The sequence below is a fragment of the Pogoniulus pusillus genome, chromosome 5, assembly GCF_015220805.1.
Source record: "Pogoniulus pusillus isolate bPogPus1 chromosome 5, bPogPus1.pri, whole genome shotgun sequence".
NCBI lineage: Eukaryota > Metazoa > Chordata > Aves > Piciformes > Lybiidae > Pogoniulus > Pogoniulus pusillus.
In genome coordinates, this window is record NC_087268.1 from 5,016,665 (window position 1) to 5,041,063 (window position 24,399).

Sequence of the window (24,399 nt, forward strand, 5' to 3'; positions counted from 1 at the left end):
TGTCATGATAGATATACTTAGACCTCTAGGGACACTTGAACATAATGCATGGCATATCTAGTACATGAGTCAAACATAGCAGGGCCACTGGACTGGACAACTTTGCAGAAAAGGTCCTGGTTCTCACAGACAACAAGCCGAACTTGAGCCAGCAATACACACTCAGCAAAGCACAACAACTTCCTAAGCTTCCTAAGCTGCATTAGGTAGTGTCACCAGCAGGTCAAGGGGGAGGATCCTTCCCCCACTACTCAGAACAGGTGAGACACGTGGGGCTCAGTACTAGGATGCCAGGTGCAAGAGAGATAGAGACTTACTGGAGCAAGTCATCCAGCAAAAGGTCACAAAGATGTTTATGGGCCAGGCACACCTCTCATACAAGGGGGAGCTAAGAAAGCTGGAGATGAGAAAGCTTAGTGAGCTTAGTGAGATCTTACTGACATGCAGAAATACCTGATGGGAGGAAAAGGATAGATTCTTCTCTGTGGTGTCCAGTGGCAGGACAAGAGGCATGGGCACAGATCACACTTTAACTGTGAGGTTGGTCAAAACTGGAACAGGTTGCCCACACAGGCTCTGTAGTCTGTGGAGATACATCTGGACACAGTGATGAGCAACCTGCCATAGCTGACCTTGTCCTGAGGAGGAGGTTGGACTAGATGATCTTCTGAGATGTCCTTCTAATCTTAGCTGCTCCTTAAATATGCAAAGAGAAAGTAAAAAAGCTCACTTCTAATCTTTCCCTGGTACAAGTCATATTAATGACTACAAGCAAAACTGGCAGGAATGCATAAAGAACTATGGGGTTTAAGCTGACAGTGCCATTCATTGAAGTTTATCAGTAGATTCAAGTGACTTACTGCTTTCATTCTCCTCCCTTCCCAGAGGAAGGAAAAACTGTTTTAAACCCATAAAATTTCTTCTGTCAGAGGAACAGAAATTTTTATCTACAGTTGGTTTTCCCAACCAGCTGAGACAGTAAGTGGCAAAATACCATGTAGGAAAACAAAGGAGCACATCATGCTATTTTCCTCAAATCTCCACTGTCAGTCTTGGATTTCTGAAGAGTATTAACATGCTAATTAGTACATTGTCGAAACAAAAGGTACCTATTGTGATAATTACACTCCACCAAATACTCAAAGTTATCATGAAAACAAATCTACTTAAAATTCAAAATGATAGTGCACATTGTTCACCATACAACAAAAAACGTGCTGGCTGCACAATTATACTCCATCTAAATGAAGCAAGAAAAAATACAAACCTGTTCCAGAAGCAAAAGCTCTCATTTAGGGGACCAAAAAAACCAAAAGTAGTAAGAAAGAATGTAATAAAAACATTTGCCTGAGTAACTCCTTACCAAGCTACCCAAGAAATCAATAAGCTAATAAACCTTTCCATTTAAAAGAAATACATCATTAGGTTTTACATTACTGCTGCATGCCAAAGATGAGGCTGACTCATATAACTTAGATTTAAATCCAAGTATGAAGTTGCCCAAAACTGTGTGGCTAGGGAAGAAATCTAAGGAAACAATCTGGTCTTTTTCTGCAAATCAAAGAAACCAATTCTCAAAATAAAACCTGACATTTTCTGAAGCCACAAAACAATAACTATAAGCCAGGTAATTTCTTCCTTGAGTAGCTTTTTTTTTTGTTGCACTGCCTTGAAATTCCTCCAGAGTCGAGTGGTATCTTCCCTTTGGACTTGGGGTTATTGATGAGCAACCCCATTCAAAACCTATAAATCCTGGCATCTGTCTGATGCTGAAAATCAACTGGGAACAGCACTGCCCTAATCAAGTTTCTTGCCTTGCCCTCTTGCCAGGATGCTTTTTAACAAAACTCTCTCCCAACTCAGTGTCTCCTGATATCCCACAGAGGGATTCAAATGTGCAGAACTAGTTAACTACATATTCCATGACAAATGTGACACATATCTGTCACTGATGTCAAAACGGCATCACCTATGGAGGTTTGCTCCATAAAGCAATGTGAAAAGATGGGATCAGTCTTTATGCATTCAACCAGCCTAGTGTTCCTTACTAACAAAGACAGAGAAGATGAACTTGTCATGTTTGACAAGCATTTCTCCATAACTGGATCTAGCTGTGTTGTGTGCTCTCTGTACAGTGATGTGGTATGTTATTATTAATTAATTGGTAATAAAGCCATTTCCAGAGGTAAAATGAGACAGACACTTGCTAATGCTTTAAGCAGGGCTGGAGTATCTGACATACCAGCAATATCTGGGGGCTGGAGGGAGAGATAAACAACTCCCCATTCATGTTAAAGGGATTAGTATCAGAGTACTGCAGACAGAGGTATGCTACAAGCCACAAAGAAATAAAGTATGTTTTAGAAGTTCCACATATGAGTAATGCAAAAAATTTTATCAGGATAGACTTTACAGCATTACTTTTATTCATAGCCAGATCACAGCTCAGAGTGTGTTACCAGTGCTAGAGAGCAGCCTTAGCTAAGCCAAGGCCATTCCAGAGGAGTTTCGCAGATGAGAAGATGCATTAAGGGATTTGATTTACAGGAATGATTTAAAGCTTTGCTAATGTAAGTGATATTGCATTAAACTGATGTGAATACCTAAATTAATAAAGTTTAGAATAGAAAAAAAACCCAAACAAGTAGAGTGCTGTATCAGCTTGTAAAGCCAAGCAGCTCATGCCCATTAACCTAATTCCTATTTCACAATAGAGCCACACACTGAAGAAGGATGCTCTTAACTCAAAAGATGGTTAGCAAAGCAGGGTGCCTGGCAGGACAAAATTTAGGTGCAGTGTGCAACCTAATTCCAAAAGCCTGAAATGGGAAAAGACAGACATACAACACATGTGGGAAAGAACAAAGTTGTCCTTAAGCAGCAATCACATTTTTCACTTTGTTCAAAGGGTCACAGGATTTGCCTGCTACTAAATAACTGTAAGCTAAGAAAGCACTCAAAAATGACAAGCAAACGAGCACTCCACCACTCAGTTTCCCATTAGCAAGCTATATACACTGAAATCACAAAAGCACTCATCACTGCATTCTTTAGTAATTCATGGAAGCAAATTTTAAAGCATTTGTAAAACACTCTTTGGATTCTGCTCTGAGATGCTAGCTCAGAGGTGCTTATACAACAGGAAAATACCATGCACTTCCTAATCTTCTAAACCAATTTCCAGGCAAAGAAGCCAGTAAATGCATCAATCTTCAGTTACTTCCTATGGCATTTTGCATTTCTACTCCCTTTTGTGCTTTTCATTTCACTGCAGAGCTTCTCATATTATTTAATTCACTTATTTCATGATTTATATAGCACCTATATCCTTAGCTATCAGCTATCCCTCTCATACAGCCTTAAAAGGACTTGTTTGGATTTGCAGAGGGATGGGAAGGAGAGGGGGTTCCTTTTGAATGCACTATGTCAAGGTTGTTAGAAGCCAGCAGATCCTGGCTTTCCAACCCATTTTTAAGGGACAAATTATGAAAACAGTCCACATGCAGTTTCTCACTAAATTCAGTTTTATTATTCGACTCAGAGCGAGAGATAGGATCTGCATTTTGGCAAGAAACAGTACACAAAGTATTCTATAATTTTCACTTTAAAAGGACGCAAGAATTGCTGGCTCCCTACAAATTTGACATATTCAGCACACACACAAAAATTTAAACAAGTCCTTTTAAGGCTGCATAGCTTCTGTCTTTAAAAAAAAAAAAAGGGCAGAAAACAACTCTCACATAGTTGCTGGACTGGGTTGCTAGTCCTTCCCAGGGTTATTCCGTATCCCTCTATAAGAGCCCTGCCATGCTCTGTCCCTGCATATGTCAGGACAAAAAAAGGCATCTCATTCCTCACAAGAGGAAAAGGGATGGACAAGTGACATTTCCTCTGCTTGACAGGCACCTTAAAATAATTTCTTTAAACAAAAAGGTGCTGGAAGGTGTCCAGAGAAGGGCGACAAAGCTGGTGAAGGGCCTGGAACACAAACCCTATAGGAAGAGACTGAGGGAGCTGGGGGTGTGCAGCCTGGAGAAGAGAAGGCTCAGGATGGACCTCATTGCTGTCCACAACTACCTGAAGGGAGGTTGTAGCAGGGTGGGGGTTGGTCTCTTCTCCCATGCAACCAGAAACAGAACAAGGGGACACAGTGTCAGGTTGTATTGGGGGAAGTCTAGGCTGGATCTTAGGAGGAAGCTGTTGCCAGAGAGAGTGATTGGCATTGGAATGGGCTGCCCAGGGAGGTGGTGGAGTCACCATCCCTGGAGATGTTCAAGAGGAGACTGGCTGAGGCACTTAGTGCCATGGTGTAGTTGACTAGATAGGGCTGCGGGATAGGTTGGAGTGGGTGATCTTGGAGGTCTCTTCCAACCTGGTTGATTCTATGATTCTATAACTACCCTATAAATGGTAAAAAAAAGCAAAGTGGAGAAAATGGAGTTGGATTAAATCACTGCACTAAAACTACAAGCTATTTTTCTGCCCCAGTGACAGCAAAAGTTCCATCTTCATTTTCCTAATACACTGGACTACAAATCTTTGATTGCCTAAGTTCTGCATTTCTTGCCTTCAGGATATTAATGTACTTTAAAGCCCAGATGATCCATTGCTACATGTGATTTTGTGTCTCATAAAGACATAAATTGTAATACATTGTAAATACATTCCATTTGATACAAAAAGTCTGGAAATGAAACAATCTCATAACTTTTTCACTTTTTATGTCCTCCAGCACATTTTGTCTCCATGGATACTTAAGCATCTATTTTTCTTTTATTCAGAATGGAACATGAGCCACTGAACAGATATACACAATGTTAATAGTCCTTACATACAGAAACCACCTAAAATTCCTCAATGCATATCTTCTTAAGCTAAAATAGTTCTGCTGTGAAAACCAATACTTCTTGTAGACTCCAAAAGTCCTGGGCAGAACAGCAATTTCATATTCCAGGCAAAGCTTGATGGTAGAACACGAGGAGAGGAAGGCGAGCACCATCTGACTGAGAGGTTGTTCACCAAACCCTGCTTTCATAGAGGAAGCCTATTACTTGCTAATCTAATTTTAATTATGCCTAGCTTATTATTCATTTGCTGTCATTGCTGTGCCTTGTCAGAAAGAATTGTTTCTTTTGTGTTTATTCCCTTGATATTCATTGACAATAATCACATTTTGCTCATCTTACATTTCAGTAGGCTGAGTACAGTTACTGTCCTCAATTACTCAAGATGATGATGCCTCTATTTCCTTAAATGTGTTCCTTAAGATACTGATTTATGTTTCTTGAACACAGGGCACTGAAAACATACTCAGATTCCCAGTCAAACTGTACCAGTGCTTTTGCAATCACATAAACACTTCGCTTTCTCTATCTAAAAATCAAGCAACAGAATAGACAAAAACCACACAGACCTGAAAAAAAAAGCCCAAACAAACAAAAAAACCACACCCCACAAAAAAAGTACACAGAAAATCCCCAACAAACCAAACAGAAAAAAAACAAACAAAAAACCAAACACCTCAACCACCACAACACCAAAAACCTACCACACACTCACCTCTCAGAAACAACTACCGAAGAGAAAAACACCAAATTATTCTGGTACAATCTGGTCATGGTAAAATAATGCTTCATTTTCATCTCATCTTCCATTCAATTATTGCTTGTCTTTAATAATTTTTAATATTTATTTAATAATTTTAATAATTGTAATAATTATTTCCTTGTTCAAAAGTCTTTCACACAACAGATGTCAGAATAATCACTCTATATGTCCCTGAGTCATTTTTGCTTATTCTCAACAGCAAAAAAAGTATTTTTACAGTCAAAAGTGAGCAACTCTAAAATTACAGATCTATCGAAAATGCCTGAGATCAGATATCAAATTCCATGTCTGAATCCCCAAGTACACTCTGAGATGATGGTTAAGTGCTCCATCCAATTCAGAACCAATTTTTAAAGTATTCCTAGTAACAAAAAAATTCATAAACTTCACCAAGCTTTTAAAAACTTCCTGAGTTTGTGAACCCCTTTTGCCAAAGAAATGTTAGAGAATTAACCAATCTAACCTAACAGAAGATTCTTTTCTACATTATATGCTATATTATTACAGCATGTAATGTAGAAAATTACATATTCTATATTATAAGCATTCTACAAATGGTTACAGATTAAAAACTTTGAGGATAATTTGATCTTGATTTTGTCTTTCAGAAGTCCCTCTTCACCTTTGCAGTGTGACAAAGGCAGATTAAAGCAATTTGAGTGCAGTTGTATTTATTAACACTTTGGATGAGTCATTACTCCAAAATGCCTTGTATGCTGGCCTTAAAATCATATTGGCACATGTTTCTTTAGAATGCCTTGCTAAGTGCTACTAAAACTTTACAGCCCTGGGGAAAAAACGTAGGAGAGAGCTGGCACACTTAAACCTCAAATAACGAGGCATACATAGACTACTCCACCATTCACATTCAGGCCATGCAAAAAAAACCCTAACTCCTTTACTTAATGTAATGTCATCCTTAAAACTGAACAAGAACAAATTAAATTTCTCCCAGAAAATGCAACACATCCCTGGTGAGCATGCACAGCAGAGAAGGCCACTGCTTAGCAAAAGGCAAGTGATTTTCAATCTGAAGTGTAGCCATGTAAGAGAGGAATGAAGCCAATATGAATTAAAACCTCATGTGACTTTTAAGCTCAGTTTGCAGTAGATTTTTTTAACTGTATGTACTATCCTGTGTCTTTCACTTTTCATGTTCTGTTTTCTTAAGTTTAGCAAAACTGAAAGAATAAGGTGGAACAAATGAATTAGAGACAGAAAGAGGACTGGAAAAGTTCACATTATTTCTCTTAGGTTGCTGTTATCTTTGTTAAATACAGACACTTCATTCCAGGCAGAAGTGCAATTTTCCCATTGACAACATATCCATAACCACTGTCAGGTGGCTTTTCATTAAGCTATCCACACAAAAATTAGTTTTACAGTAGTGGTAGTGGTGCAAAGGAACGAAATCTATTCATACAAGCAGAGTATTTCCCCACAGGCATGAACATCAACTACACTTACTACAGTTTCACATGGTAGGGAGGCATCTAGGAGCTTCTTTCACAGCTACTGTCCCAAGTGCTGTAAGGTTTTACACCATCTGGGCCATGCTAGGGGTACTGGTGCAAAAGCAAGGGCTGCAGGGGCTCTGAGGGATCAGTGCAGGGATCGCAGACTGGCTTTCAAAGGCAATGGCAGTGGAGTCTCCTCACTGATACTCTCTCTCTTTTATACTTTCCCTTTTCATTGCCCACATACACACTTTGCTATCTCTCAACTCCACCTCTTTTCTGTCCCCAAACCCAGGAGTCAAACAAAACAGACATCCACAAAAACTCTGACAGAGTGAGAAAGATTAGGTGTGCACCCAGTTTCCCTCTTTCCCTCTACCTGCAGAGGCAGCAGAACCTAGTCTCTTGAAGGATGTTTCTTCTGAGGAACTGCAGAATAAAGCTGATTAGGGCATCTACTGAAAAAGATGAGAAATAAAAAAGAAGCCCTGAGTTGAAAAGGTCACTAAGAGAAGCACCATTCTAAAGGAAGAATGTTGCGATGTTGATGTCAACTGCTATGCTCAGGCTCCATTTATAGTTGGAATGGGGGAGGGATCAGGACAGAGAACATTTTCTTTCTGACTTCATGTGAACTTCTGACACACTGTTCTCATCACAGGAAGCCACTTGTTTCCACTGTTCATGAAATCCACACCTGAAGAAAGCAACAACTGCAACAGACTGCTTCTAGTTAGAGGCACAGAATGAAGATGTCCATCGTGGCAAAGAACCAATTCAACTTCCTCAACCACAATTAAATGAAAGGCATTTGAAAAGCTTGGACAAATGGCAGGGCAACAAAAGTGCAGTTTAAACTAAGAGCTCGTGTTACCCCAAAATAAACTGAGGCCAATATGAAAAGACAATTACCAATCACAGAGCTCGGGGAGGGCTCCTCAGCTGAAGAGGTGAACAGACTAAATAAATGAATCTGCTTCTGAGACACAGAGTCTGCTTCCTTAGGTAAAGGATTATGCATAGTACCGTGCAAAAGGAAGAGGCAGGGATCCACGGCCCAGGAGGTTCCCCCATGTCTTACATTCCTAGGCCAAGTGGAATTTTGCTAAACTTTTCACACAGTTCCTTCCAAAGAAATCTCTTCAAGGTTCAAGCAAGTATGAAGAATTACAGGCTCAAAGCCTGATTTTCATATAAAAAGCTGCATCAAAGCAGACTGAATGGGCCTATCTGAAACCTTTGAGAAAGTGATTAGCTCCCCGATTTGCCAAACACAGAAGTAATAATTGCACTATCTTGTTTCCAGAGTGCCTTTTCTGTTCACTACTGCCATTCCTTCTTAAGAACAAACAGATTCTCAAGGGGACCATAATTAATAGACTCAGTCAAGAGATCATTTCCTCTGGTCCCTCCGCAGTGCTAAATCGCATCAGTCTCCAGGAAATAGAGTAAAGTGCGAGTGGCTAAAAACAATCTACGCCAACTACAACTATGATGTGTAACAAAGCAGCACAGGGCATGCGGATGTTTAAAGGAGATCAAGAAAGACTGTTCTTTCTTTTCCCATGGTACCATTTTCCTCAAGTCACACCTGCATAGATTTACTAAGACTAGGTGATGGTTTCGGTGTTCCCTGCCCCCCTACACTTTAGAAATCACCCAGACTAGACTCAGATGTCTCTGGAAATATGAATGAAGCTTATATTTACAGCTAGTACAATGTACAAGCAGATATTTACAGTATATACAGTTATAGACAGAAATAGACAAGGTAAAAAGGTAATCCAGAAACACAACTCCCCTCCCAGAAACCTGAGTCCCCAGGAGGGGCTCTCAACCGCCCCTTCACCTTCCCTCTACCCCTCTCAACCTTACCCCAGTCCCAGGGAAGAATGGAGGTTTGGCCAGGGGGGTTAGGAAGCAAAGTGGGTTAGTCCAAAATGGAGGGTGAGTTTAGAGAGATGCAGCTCAGCCAGCAGCCTGAGAGTGATGCTCAGTGTGTTACCTATGTTTTGACATGTTTTTACACATCTCACCAAGCCTATGAGGGAAGTAGACATCACTCTTGTTTTGATTTCACAGCTTATGATCTAGTCCTTCTCACCAAAACATTCTAGCCTGCTTCAAACTAGCACAGACTAGAAGGACATATTTCAGATATCATTTAATAAGTGATTTAGGTGAGCTTATGAGAGTCTAAACCTATGGTAAGTGTAAGCCTGTGTGAACCAGGGAGAAAAAAAAAATAACAGACTAAAGGTGGCCTCTAGGATCATCACAGACTCTCTCCAACATAAGGTTAAACAGCAAATATAGTTTTGATTGTGAAATAGGAACAAAGAACATAAGATAAAAAAAGAAAGCAACAGAAAGCAGGCTAAACTATTCTACAACCTTAAAATTTTCTGGAGAAATTGTCTTTATGCATCAAATCCAGCCTATGTGCTGAAGAAGAGGCATCCTTCTGCAAGCACAGCTGTGAGTACAAGTCAAATGCCTCAGCGTTAGTACTTTAAAGTTCACCTATGCTTTACCAATACGCATACCTTCATCACCAAATTCATCTCCAAGTTGTGTATTTGTCATTCCCAGAACTAATGCAAATACTTCTGCTGTTGTCAAGATTACAATTTTCTCTTTTTACTTTGTTCTTTTTTATTTGGAATTGTTTTTTATGAAAAGTCAAAAGATACTACCAAAAAGAGAGGTGTTTTAAGGAAAAGGATTTCCGAGAAATAGCTGTCCAAAACTCATAGGTGAGGTCTCAATAAAGTCAACACTGCAAATACAACAGTCTATAGTCACAAGTAATACACCAGAAAAACCAACTTTGCATGAGAACATGGCACACTGCTTTCTTTCTACAGGACACAAGATAGACCTGTAATCATATAGAAAGCATTCCAAACTGGATAACTGAACTTGGCCTCATCAAGGGAACTTAAGCATCTTAGAGAAAGAGTTTTCCATCACACTCTTAAGAGGCCAGCCAGCAAGCCTTGCTCACTCATATGGCAACAATGCTGCCAACATTTGTTATAGACCAGATATAATGTGGTGATTGAGTGATCTTGTGGATAACCTAAAGCAAAATACTTTCAGCCAAGAAGAAATAAAAGCACAGTATAAAGAGCATTAAAATGCACACAGATGTCTCTCTAATACACTGTAATGCATACACACGAGAGAAAGATATAGAGAAGACATACTTGTGTTCAAAAGGCTCTCTTTTCCGAATTAAGTGTCTTTTGAGCATTGCTTCTTGTCAACACAGTAGGAAGGTAAGTTCACAGACTTACCTGACTTGGTCTTCAGTCAGGTTAATGTGTCAGAAGGGTTGTTCACAAGCTAGAAAGATTTATACATTCAGAGAACTCAATCACCAAGCATTGCTTTCCAGCGATGTTGAGCAAACAAAGCTCCATCCAAAAGTCTCTGGGAGTTAACAACTTCCATGACTAACGAAACCCAAGACATTAGTAGTTAGTTAAAAAGACTCCAGATTCAACAACACAAGAGTACAGGGGATTTTACGTCCCTTTTTGAGTGTCAGCACTCTTTTAAAGTGTTACACTTAGAGCATGCACCAAACAGGCCAATCAGGTGGCAGTCTCACAGAAGCCAGCTGTGGCACAACATGGACACAACAGACATTTTCAGATGCAAAGAAACCTCATCATAAGACATGAATATAATGGATGACAGGGAATACAGAGACATTTGTTTTCCCACCTCTGATTCAAACAGAGAAGCCCAAAATTCAAAGAAAACACCCTCATTTGCCCGATAAATGCAACCTAAAAGACCTGTTCCTTTAAGTGCTTATTTGAAGTCAGAATGAGAAAGTGTAGTTAAGTCATCAAAATCCAGAAGAATGTTAACACTAGGTTTAGCATTAATGAGCAGGTATTACTTTTCCACAAAGTTGTACAGGATGGGTGCTATTCTCACCAATCTAGCATGCAAGCTGAAATTCAGGTGGATATTTATATAGTAAAGTGTATTGCCTACTCCTCAGGCAACACCTACCAATTATCTGCCGGTTAGTCTCTTGCTCATTTCACATTAGGTGTGGCCTAACCAGTGCTGAGTACAGGGGCAGAAGGACTTCCCTAGTCCTGCTGGCCACGCTATTCCTGACACAGACCAGGATGCCACTGGCCTTTTTGGCCACCTGGGCACACTGCTGGCCTGCTGGCTCACGTTCAGTCATCTGTCGACCAGTTCCCCCAGGTGCCCCTATGCCTGGCTGCTCTCCAGCCACTTTGTCCCCGGCCCCTAGCGCTTCATGGAGTTGTTGAGGCCAAAGGACAGAACCCAGTATTCGGACTTGTTAAAACTCATAGCATTGGACTGTTCCAATCTTTCTAGCCTGTTCTGGTCCCTCTGCAGAGCCCTCCTGCCCTCAACAGATCAACACTTGCTCTGAACTTGGTGCCATCTGCACACTTACTGGTGCTGGACTCAGTCCCCTCATCTAGATCACCAGTGAAGATACTGAACAGGACTGGGCCCAGCATTGATCCCTGGGGCACACCACTAGTGACAGTTGCCACTCTCTGGGCTTGGCCATCCAGCCAGTTTTTAACTCAGCACAGAGTGCCCCTGTCCAAGCCACGGGCTGCCAGTTTTGCCAGAGTTTGCTATCATGTAGTTAAAGAACCACAAGGACCCCTTCTGATGCCATGAATCACTTGTACTAGGTCAACTATTCTTCATTAGAGAACTCACAACAGGTAGAATCTTCCACAAAAAACACCAAGTAGCCCAAAGATAAACAATCAACAAATCATCAATAAGCAGTCAGAAAGTATCTTTCCTGTAAATAAATATATGCAACTCATGCTGTCCTTGCTACAGTTAGTAACAAAAATATTTGTCAGAGTAACATACAATTACAGAGAAAGACTGCAGAGACTTTTTTTCCAACCTTTCTTTCTCCTCTGTGATTCTGATGAAGATTAACTCTACCTGACTGCTACATTTTTATCATCTTAAATTACCATGAATACAGAACTTGACATTGCTTCACACAAGCTGTGCATCTGTGCATGAGAAATCCTGACAATTACAGATGCCTTCTAGAATAAGCTAAGTAAGGGGGGGCAATAAACTTCTCAACTTCACATTTAATTAGTTTACTTTCCTATGGCCTTAGTCTGAATTCCAGATTTACATCAATCTAAATCGGGCCTTTTGAACACATTTTGGGACAAGGATGCTATAAATATTTATACAGGAATTCATATTGATGCTTCTCATTGACTCTGAAAACAAAGCTCACTTCATTTCTTGCTGCCAGCAAAATCCTTGCCTGAAAGAAAAAAGGTTGTGTGCCCTAAAACTCAATAAACTAAGCAGAAGGTCACTTTCTGCTGAGGAAAAGTGACTAAGAATGACACCTGGAAAATCCAGAGGCTTTAAACCCCAAACTGTCATGACATGCTGAGAACAGAATCAATCATGGCCTCATGCGACTTCTTATGGGAGTAAGCGAAATACTCTGCCACTTGCTCCTGGATGGTTTAGGTCTCGGTATATCCCACAGAAGTGGAGGCAATGACCACGATGCTGGGCTGGTATGTGGTGCTACACCTCTGCATTCCTCTAGCAGTCACCCCAGACAGGCATCAGCATGGTAATTCAACTCCAAGCTTACAAAGGTCAGAAGCTCCCTACTAAGAAGGGTCATCTGCTCCCGAGCTGAACAGAAGTATTAGGATGCATTGTCTATCATCCAAATGATGCCAAGAGCTATGGAGGTGTATGCCAAACATAACTCCAGGGAAAATATTTCATCAAGACACATACATCTTCTCAAGACCTGAACATTTCACATCCCTCACATGGAGGGGCAGCTCCTGAGGTTCATGATTACTGATTGTAAGCTGAAACAAAATCTTGCTAGTCATTGCTTTTAGCAAGACAACGCAGCAGCGCAAGAAGAGACTCAGCAGTTGCAACTCTGACAGATACTCACCTTCCAGTAGAAAGCCAAGCCACACTCTTTTTCTCCTACCACCTGTTTCTACCATTTGTCCAGATGTGCTCAAATGCTGGAACTGCTTATATACCCAAGTCTGAAAGCACTCACAAGGAAAACATCTGGGAGAGGAAGCAACCAGCTAATTGAGAGGTTCCCCAACTACTGATAGGGAACTCTGCTTGCAAACCAACAACATTTCCAACATTCTGCCTCAACTTCCTCAGTACCATACTCTGCACAAAAATCAATCAATCATTTGCCTTTATGCATGGTAACTTGCACAGAAATAGGGAGTATTTCCAACATTCAATATGTGCAGCTTGAAAATCTGACATGAAAGAGGTAAACAATCACAGTATGCAAATATTAATGACAGCCTGCAGCAATATAGGACATGAACAATTTACACAGATGAAAAAAAAAAAGGAAATATTTAGGGCAACAGTACCAATTAAAGGATGTTTTGCCCGGAGTGTCACTGGAATGCCAGACAATTGGCCAAGGGAAACAGAGGGTGTGGCCTCTCCACAAAGCTGGACTCAACATCTGTTTCAAGAGCTGGGATGTATTTCAGCAAGAACAGGGCCAGAATGCAAGTATCTATGGTTTCCTTCCTACACCATTTATGTGTTTTGTTATAGTTTTATTTTGCATGGAGATAGCACTGCTATACTCTCTGTTCATTCAAGACTTCCCCTGGAAAGTATAAATACATTTCTAAGTTCTTAAGAAAGCTTAATATCCTTCTACCAAACAATGATATTCACATTCTTTTCCACAGTTTGTGTTTAAACAACAAAGTCCTTTGGAAGCCTCAGGCCATTTATTAATAGGATCAGACTGGAAAAAAAGACAGTAATCTACTCCAATGAGAGTTTCTGCCTGTGAGGATACTGAATCCATACACCAAGTCCTGTACAGATGAGCACAACAGGAGTTTTTACAAACTAACAGGCAAAAGGACAAAATAATCGACATTAAACACCAGATAATTTTGATCTCCAAATCAAATCAGACAACCCAGACAATGCTATCAACTTTCCAAACAAATGTAAACCTTGACCAATATTATAGCCCTATCAAGTAACTGCAAGTTTCAGGAAACACAGCCACTCAGGACAAAGTCTGGGTGTTACAGAATCAGATACCTACAGACATACTTAGCCATTCAAGATGCTTGATTTCTAAAAGTACTGATCATATACAACAAACAAAACCAGGAAAGACTAACTCTAATGTAGTAAAATTACACAGCACAGCAGCAGGCAACATCGTAGGATCACTCATCTTCTTGGCAATGTAACAAAGGTGACCAATAACCAGATTCAGATGAAGTAATGCACAAAAAGATGTTATTTAAAAGTAATAGAACTGTACAATGAAACGTCAAACAGCCTCCAGTATAATTTCCAAAGATTCAATCACCTTCTTCAAAAATGCAAAGCATCTAAGAAGGAAAACTTGGTAGACTACCATACAGATAATTATAATCACCAGGCGCCTAGCCTGAACAAATGCAAACTTTACTGACATTGCCTGTAGCAACTGAACACTACTACAGCCTATTTAGGTACTGTTGCACTATTCAGTGCCCTATTAGCAATTCCTAACACTTTCTGGTTTAGTAGAGGATGTATTCAGGAAATCCTTTTATCTGTGCACTGCTGATAACGCTTAGATAGTAATCATTAAAAAGAAAAATAGGTAATGTTTTTCTTTCTGAGTCAGCCATGCCTGATAAGACCTGGATATCTCCCAAGAGAGCATTACGATTTGACACCCCTTTAAAGAAACTCAGTGTGAACTATGTCGATTCATCAGCCAAGGCTTGCTACAGAAAGGTTGTCAGATTCTTTTTGTAAGGAATACAATGCATGCACACCTCCTTTATTCCCTGGACAAGAAAAATCCATTTCACTGCACAGACAGAAATGGCTTTCTACAGTCTCAGATGTCATAGAAAGACAGGAATAGTGTGAAATTTGAAGTCTGAGTACATCATTTCCAAGCCATTGAGAGTTCAGCCGCATTTTTGCTGCAGGTACCTGGAGTCCACTAAAACAAGAGGAGCAAAGGGTGCTTGCACATGTCCACTGTTTGGTGAATAGCAAATGAAGGAACTTGAGATGTGTTCAAAAGGCCTTGTAAGCATGTCATGTAAAGTAGATTGCTGCTTAGAATTTAAATTTCAAATAAAAATGACACCTAAATAAATCTTGAAGAGCTATGGCCAGCAAAACTACTGTTTTAACAAGACAGTAGTTAAACAAAAACTCTCAAACTAGTAACTTCCTTCTTCACAGTACTAAACCAACACTCACACACAAGATAACTGATTAGCAACTGAAGAGCCAACTATCTAAACACATCTGTGACCTCAATTATCTTCTATTTACTCCGCTTTTCGGATTGAAAGAATACACCTGCAAATTTCATAAGATTTTTGAGAAACAAGGGGTGTATCAACCATGAGGAGCCCAATATTTTTACTTCAGTCTAGTTTTTATTGTGCTACCTTTGCATCTGAACAACTGTGCTTCTCCATGCAAAGGAACAGCCTCTTCTCCCAGGCAACGAGCAATAGAACAAGGGGACACAGCCTCAAGTTGTGCCAGCCGAGGTCTAGGCTGGATGTTAGGAGGAAGTTCTTCACAGAGAGTGATTTCCCATTGGAACGGGCTGCCCAGGGAGGTGGTGGAGTCACCATCCCTGGAGGTGTTCAAGAAAGACTGGATGAGTCTAGTTGACTGGCTAGGACTGGGTGCTAGGTTGGACTGGCTGATCTTGGAGGTCTCTTCCAACCTGGTTGATTGTATGATTCAAAAAAGACTGGAGAAGAGCCTTGCTCCAAAAAAATTAGACATGACAGAGACAAAAATCCTCATTTCTCATCTCGTACTTTATCTGCATGGGTAACCTTCCCTCCAGGCACAGGTTGTTGATTTTGGCCACACATGACCTTGCTGCTCAGGAAGACTTCCTCAGCATTATGAGCCCAAAATCTCATGCATTCAGAAGATTTAGGAAGGCGAAGAACACCCGGTATAAACTGTACCAGGGAAGCATACCATCCCATCAGAGCCAAATGACTGTGTGCCATTCCAAATACAAATTCTGAAGCTCCACCCATATGGAGTTTTATTAAACAGCATCTTTGTAAGTACTACTACAATAACTGTAATTGCACTGCACTGATAGATTGTACTGGGTAAAGAAAGAGAAATCAAATGAAAGGGAAGTATTGCTTCTTGCTATCCATGCCACATGGCCACTTCCTCTACACTGTAGGCCACTCTTGGACAAGATCTGCGGCAGACGAAGACAACCACATCAGCATAGCTCTGCACCTGCCTAGCAAGCCTTGCCAAACTCTACCTCCATCCATCTCCATCTTTTGCCCTGAACTCAAGTGGAAGGACATTCATATCCATGTAGAGAGCCCCAAGAGTTCAAGCACTGTAAAACATATGACCTGATCTGAATTGAAGTCTACTTCCTGCAACACTTTTAAAACTGTGACATACACAAGAGCTTTTAGCTTCCTCTTTTCCCCTCATCCTGGATCTTTGGTGCTCTATTATGGCCACTCTGCATAGCAGATAAAAGCCATCTGGACTCATTTCATATTCAGTCAATCCTAATTCATAGAATCAAGCAGGTTGGAAGAGACCTCCAACATCATCCAGGCCAACCTAGCACCCAGCCCTAGCCACTCAACTAGACCATGGCACTAAGTGCCTCAGCCAGGCTTTTCCTGAACACCTCCAGGGATGGTGACTCCACCACCTCCCTGGGCAGCCCATTCCAATGGCAAATCACTCTCTCCATGAAGAATTGAAGCTTGACCTTTCTGCTCACTACTGAGTGACAAACAGTGCTCGTTTCCTATACTTATATTGCTCTTTAGAGATGAGCAAAAAAAAGCTTTCAAACACTGCAGAACTGCAAGCATGAATCCTCAACATTACTGGGAATTTCACCCAAATGAAGAAAGAAGGACTGGGCTCAACAGTGACTGGAAATCATTCTATCAGCAAAACATCCTACATGCATGAGGTCAATGTAAGTCCCTGATGAATAGAATTCTTCTACTGCTAATTGCCTCTTATGTAGGCTGCTTATCTCAACAAGTTAAAGTTTTCTTCAGAACCTCCTAATTTGAAAACCACATCTACAGGGTCACTTAATTTTTTAACAAGTTAATTATGCCTATTAGTACTCAGAATATGAGAAAATCACCAGTTACCTCCTGTAGAGCAGAGATGTCTATGTTTTAGAGCCCGGTTGGTGAGAACTTCTCATGTCAAACACTGCCTGAATCTCAGTCTGTCCTTCACCTCAACAAACCTGACTACAAACATACATTACAGTTGACGTGGATCACACACCAGTCCGGTCTGCTTCTGTGCTGCTTCTTGCTGGTGAGCCCATGTGGAAGAAAAAGAAACCAGACAAATAGTCTAGGTGAAAGCAACACCTTTACTAGTCCTTGAAGATAAATTTCTTGTAGGATTTGCTACAATCACAGTAATAAATGTAGTCTCCTTGAGGCATGTCACATAAAAATACCTGTGAGCACCTGGAGCTTCAAGTCATCAAGCAACATGCCTTGAAATCAGACACACAAATAACTCTCTTTAAAAGTGAATTACTGCAAAATGCAAGCAAGCTCCCAACAGGGTATCACTGCCTGGGTTCTTCTCATGGGCAGATCTTTTAAACTCTAGCTTAACAGTTTTACAGTGTCACTGATCTCACTACTCCACTTTGAATTACTCTGTAATCTAATTGTTAGAAGCAAAAGTTAGCATTACTACAACTAGAATATTAGAGGAAAATGTCTATTAGCCTCTTTTTAATTCCCTGGTAGGGATTCTGCCATTCACTACTGTTGCAGTTTCCCTTGCAAACTGTTTTTTTTGTTCTCTTCATCCTTCAACCGAAACCAACGGATTGAAGATGGTAAAAACAAGCAGTAAATCTGATCACTGCACCAGTAAATATTCAGCTGTGTGCAGTCTAAGCCGACACACAAGACAAGACAATTATCCAAATACTTCTAAAGACAGCAAAACCCCTGTGTTTTACTAAAACACTCTCTGACATGAATTAGATGTGACCTCATTATCTGCAATAGATTCAAAGACTTAAACCATCTCATAGCTGTGTCCTCTAGGGATCCACACATCCCTCTAATCCTGGATGTCAGAACATCCAGTTTTTGGCTCCAAGGGAAAGTCTTGGCATCTTCTCAGGCTAATCCCCTGTGGTACCCCATAGGTCATGGTAGCTACTTCCAAATATCAGAACCTCCCTATTTTCTCATATTCCCTCGTTAAAGATAGCCAGTTTCTTCACCAGGATAAACACACTTTCCCTTTAGAAAATCCCCCCTCTGGTAAATGTTTCAAGACTAAACAAGATTAAAGATGCTACATCAGGATTAAAAGGGCTATATCCAAACAAGAACATACTTCAAGCTTCCTGCTTTGGTCAACTGAAGGGCCAGTTGGTTGGGTAACAAAGTTATTTTAAGTCTTTTCTTCACATATATGACAAACTACACTTCAAGTTACCAACAGGTATCTTAAAATAAAGTAAGTACAATATTGTTTTCTGTTATTTTCACCAAAATACATTAATTCATTTTTAATTCCCCTTTTAACTATTGCTAGAATGAAAAAAAAAAAAATACAGCCATTTAGCAGCCAAGAGGAAGAAACCCCAAGTCAGGAAGGTGAACATGCCTTATAACAAAATCATTTGAAAAATGTTCCTGGGGCATTTGGAAATCTTAGTATCAGTTACAAACATCACAATACCACAAAATAGCTTGTATATCAGACTGAAATCAGCTGGATGATTAATGGGCAGGTAAAACTAACCTAGGTCTAGAAATTAAAGGGCATGTCTTGGCCAGGCAACAAACAGCAAGGGTATTATTTAACTTTCTACAAGTTTTCACTGAAATTACTATGTAGCTATAAATATTACAAAGGGGAAAGAGGTCTCTGGGCTTCTGAAAAGATACTACAAGGGAAAAATATTAATTTCTGTGACTCAATGCAAATGCAACCTTTTTTTTTATATATATAACCTACTTTCCTTCAGTAATATTTTTGTTTAAAGTTGGCTGTTTAATTTTAACTTTTCACTAAAAAAAAAAGTTTCAGCTGATGAAAATTACCTCTTTGCCTACTGGAGCTTTTGGGTGAGTAAACACCAATGCCAAGTTAAAAGTGGAACTGTGTCATAATTATCAGTTGTCCCACTCACACTTAATATATGCCGGATCAAACACGCTGTAGGTTATGTGATCATCCCCAGAGACATTAGAGTTTTAAGTTATTAAATCCTTGTTTGTGTAAGCTGTGCTTGCAAATACAGTATGAAGCTTCAGAACCGTACCAGCAGTCGTGGTGATTTATGACTACATTACCACACTGCACTTGCACTTAGCGCATTGCTGAAGTTTCTGGGCTGGTACAGAGGACCCAATATCCAAACCACATGCATTTCTCAAGTTCACACTCACACTGAACCTAGCTTGGTCCTGAGGCTCAAATAGTTCAGCATCACCTGAACAAATACTCTTTCTCCATGCTCCAGGACTGCCCCGAAGCACGAATCAAGGCACAGGAGTGGGGAAGACCGGGAGATTCCCTCCAAAAGCACACTGTTGATCTGAACCAAAATGATAATGCAGATTCTTCCTCCTGCACTTCTATGAAAATCATAAAAAAATTAATTATCAGTCTTGAAAAGCTGAAGACAAGTCCACCACAGAAATCACTACACTTTTCTTCTGCCAATGATGTAATTGCAATCAAATACTGTCTCAGTACATATATTTATTTCACAGTTATTGAAACAATTAAATAACTTGATTTGTATTTACACCACACAATTAGGCAAAGTTAACAAGAATGGTACATTTAAACAGTAAACACCAAGGCCTCAATCCAACAAAGCTCTAAAGTCTTAATTTATCTTCAGGTCAGCAGGCATTTGTTTTCAATTAGGCTATTCATAGTCTTCAAATCAAGCACATGCATGGATAATGCACAGCATTCAGATCCATATTCTCTGAACAAATCAGTAATGCCATCTCCAAAAGTCTCTTACCTCCTAAATTTATTGATTTTTATTATTGAAATACACCTTAAAATAGTGAAATGCATTTTAAAGTACAAGGGAGACAATTTGTCCTTTGCTGTCATACACAGAAACCAAAGTGGTAACGGTCATCTGAGATGGCTGGCCATCCTGCTTTTCCCTTTGCAAGCCTGCTGACCTGAACTTAATGCGTTATCTACTGCTGGCTGCAGGCAAGAAAATGGACTGATACCCAGTTGACAGAAACAATAATGCATTTGTAACTAGAAGTTAATGGTAGACTGACAACTACAATCACAGGAAGTAATAAATGTTTCATGGATCTAGCATGTGATGTGACTGGCACTGATCTCCAATGCAACTAAATATGAACTGGGCAATTACTCTATTAAGAGAAGAGGTTCCGATGTCTTTGATGCACTATAACTAGTTTCCCAGCAAAATCACTGTCACTACTCATTCATTACACAAAATATAATTCCTTCTGTACAATAGTTTTAGCAAACTTGCCATTACCTCTAAAACTTGCAGCATTACTGCAGTAGCTGAATGCACTACTACCTACAGTTGAGCGGGTATAAAAGTACTCACAGACATTATCCTCCTCTCCCCCACCCCCAAAAAAAAAACCAACCCAACCAAAACCAAACAAGATTTCATAAATAAGCTTAAAGAGAAACTTAACGACCAGTACAGAAGGAATACAAGTGAACCGAGCGAGAAAGGCATATCACCGCCTACTCCATAAGGGGTGCATAGGTGAGAAAGGCATATCACTGCATATCTCATAAGGGATGCACAGGTGAGAAAGGTGTATCACCGCCTACTCCATAAGGGGTGCACGGGTGAGAAAGGCATATCACTGCATATCTCATAAGGGATGCACAGGTGAGAAAGGCGTATCACCGCCTACTCCATAAGGGGTGCACGGGTGAGAAAGGCGTATCACCGCCTATCCCATAAGGGGTGCACGGGGGAGAAGGGCGTATCACCGCCTATCCCATAAGGGATACACGGGTGAGAAGGGCGTATCACCGCCTATCCCATAAGGGATACACGGGTGAGAAGGGCGTATCACCGCCTATCCCATAAGGGATACACGGGTGAGAAGGGCGTATCACCGCCTACCCCATAAGGGATGCACGGGTGAGAAGGGCGTATCACCGCCTACCCCATAAGGGATGCACGGGTGAGAAGGGCGTATCACCGCCTATCCCATAAGGGGTGCACGGGTGAGAAAGGCATATCACCGCCTATCCCATAAGGGGTGCACGGGTGAGAAAGGCATATCACCGCCTATCCCATAAGGGATACACGGGTGAGAAAGGCGTATCACCGCCTATCCCATAAGGGGTGCACGGGTGAGAAGGGCGTATCACCGCCTATCCCATAAGGGGTGCACGGGTGAGAAAGGCGTATCACCGCCTATCCCATAAGGGGTGCATAGGTGAGAAGGGCGTATCACCGCCTATCCCATAAGGGATGCACGGGTGAGAAAGGCGTATCACCGCCTATCCCATAAGGGGTGCATAGGTGAGAAGGGCGTATCACCGCCTATCCCATAAGGGATGCACGGGTGAGAAAGGCGTATCACCGCCTATCCCATAAGGGGTGCATAGGTGAGAAGGGCGTATCACCGCCTATCCCATAAGGGATGCACGGGTGAGAAAGGCGTATCACCGCCTATCCCATAAGGGATGCACGGGTGAGAAAGGCGTATCACCGCGTATCTCCTAAGGGATGCACGTATCAACCCATCCTTGCAGTACTAGCAGCGAGACTCACTGGGAGCAGAAAAGCAATCCTGCTCTGACAATTGCCACATAACTCCATCAACATCCATAAAATTATTCACTATTTACGTGAGCGCAAACGAGAGCAGCATCAGACCTCGCATGCGTTTAGGGATGCTCGCATTTCTGACTTCAGGAGGGGAGGCAGCTGGTTGTTTCTGTGTTGCTTTCTTTTTCTTTTTTTTTTTTTTCCCCCTCCGACCGAGCAACGGAGAAAATGCTCCTAATAAGGCTGGTAGAAAGGAAGTGGCTTCTCAACAGCACAACCTCTCGAGAAGGGAACACTAAGCCACGGCATTATCTCAAAAGCAGCGCGAGCGGTGCCAGAACCAGCGGCACCCAGACCACTTCGGGTGCTAGGGACTTGCCTCGCCAGCCCACTTGTGAGGACAGGGTCATATGTGCGGCGTGGCGTCCCACGAGGCTTCTGGGACTCCCCCAAAATGCCTCCTTACTCAAGAGCCTCCCCGGTTCCCTCGCTGAGCACCGGTGAAGCTGAAGCACCACTGCGTGTGCGGGCTGCAGCCCAGCTCCCCGCGGTCAGGACCTCAGGACGGTCTCCCCGCTGAGGCACGACTACCGCCACCAGCCCCCTCACCGCCGGCCACTTTCCCCCTGAGGCGGCGCAGGGTGGCTTCCGCGCCTGTGCTCACGGACAGAAGGACGGACGCGGCGACCTCCCGGCACACGTGGGAGCACAACGCTCCGAGCCCCCGTCCCACACAGCCCCTTCCCGCCCTGCCACTCACCGCGTAGTGTAGCGCCGGCTTCTCGCTGAACACCGAGTCCCCCATGGGCGCGGACAGACAGGCCAAGGGGCCACTGACTCCAGTCGGTGCGGCGGAACCGGCCACAGCAGCGCTGGGCAGTGCGCTGCCCTCAGACGGCTGCGGCAGCAGCGCGGGGCTCCAGCCCGGCAGCCTCCAGTCCCGTCCTCGCTCCTCGCAACTTCTACCTCCACCCCGCCCCCGGCTGTCCCCACCCCGCCGCTGGAGCCGGCAGTCCCTCGGCGGAGCCGGGCGGCAGCGGGAGCTGGAGGAGGAGGCGCCGGCGCTCCCCCGCGCCGCTGGAGAGGCGGCGGTTTAGCCCTTCCCGCCCAGCGCCGGTGACTCCCTCGCGGCGGGGCCGGGCTCCTGCCCGCCTCCTGCTGCAGCGCTCAGCCCGGCCGCACCTGCGGGCCGGCCCGCGAGGCGGGGCGGCAGGGGGAGTCCCTTCCTGCCGCGGGGCGGGCGGGATCCGGCAGCCTTGACGGGGAAGGGGGCGGCGCTGAGGCGAGGGGCTTGGTGTTCGGTGTTCGGCTCGGGCCGTCCGGGGCGGTTGCCGATGCCGGCTCACCGCCCGCTGAGTGAGGTGGCCCATGGAGGCGCTGCCCCCAGCTGCCGACTTCCCCGGAGCGGCGGCTCCGCTAGTCCCGTCCTTCACTGCCCGGGAAAAGCGGCCGAGCTGGCCCCTCGCAGCTTGGCGGGGTGGGCCTAGCCCTGCCATCGAGGACCCAAGGCAGAGAACAAATAAAACTAACCTTCCAATTCATATTGTTGTAATGCCTTATTTGGGAACACCGGCTTACGATTCCTGAACACACAGGCTTTGAAAAACGAAATACCACTTCACGGCCTGGTCATTGTTTCGTGAATGCATACTGATACAAACTGTGGCAGAGGAAACACATCGCGTTTTGCTGAGTTACAACGAGTTGTGACTTCTGTCTAACTCGCCTGGGGAGACTACGGCATCTCCATCAATGGACGTGTCTGAAAACCTCCCCCAGGAAAGCATGACCTCAGTAGAGTGAGGCTAGGGACAGGCTAGGAGATTTCCTGAGCTGCCTTCTGTCTTTCTAACCACTTGTTAAATGCTTTGCACAGATCTTTTGTTAGCACAGTAACTCCCCCGGTCACTTGCAGTTGTTCTCTGAGGAAGTGGCCTTATTCTAGTGCTGCATGATGGGTGTGAAATTAATGACTTCTGCTGCTTCTGACCTATAATCTAGGCAAATGTGTTACCAGCACATTGGATTGTCTACAAAACAAGCTAACAATTTTTCCAAGGCAAAAGGAAAGGTAATTGGGGAAAAATAAATCTCAAAATACATGCTGGGAAGAGAAATAGGTTGACTTGAACTTTTTATATGCTATGATGACAACGTACTTTACCCAATGGGCTTCCAGTTATGGATCTTCCATGCATCTTAATTCCTGTTGCAGAGGAAATCATAGTTAAGAGCTCCCATGGACAGGGAGGTGACTTCCAGTGAACTTGGCGTGTACAAAGTATCTACATTTACCCATAAAGTCCATTTTTGTCTCTTGGGTGAACAATCTGTGCTACTCCCCTTCCTGGAAAATGAGGCACGGTAGATAACTTGAGCAGCTGCAGAGCATGCATTGGAAAGCAGTGCCCAGCAGAAAGAAACCCTATACATGAAGCATTTCAGATCATC

At 42.6% G+C, this 24,399-nt stretch overlaps 1 protein-coding gene across 1 annotated transcript in view; it reads right to left on the reverse strand.

The window, feature by feature from the left end:
• Positions 1–23,187, reverse strand: part of ARHGAP6 (Rho GTPase activating protein 6) — a 180,424-nt gene extending 157,237 nt beyond the window's left edge. The window contains exon 1 of the mRNA XM_064143061.1: positions 22,709–23,187. Within this exon, the coding sequence (XP_063999131.1) occupies positions 22,709–22,753 (45 nt within the window). The 5' untranslated portion in view covers positions 22,754–23,187. The remainder of the gene's footprint in view (positions 1–22,708) is intronic.
• Between the last annotated feature and the right edge of the window lie 1,212 nt (positions 23,188–24,399).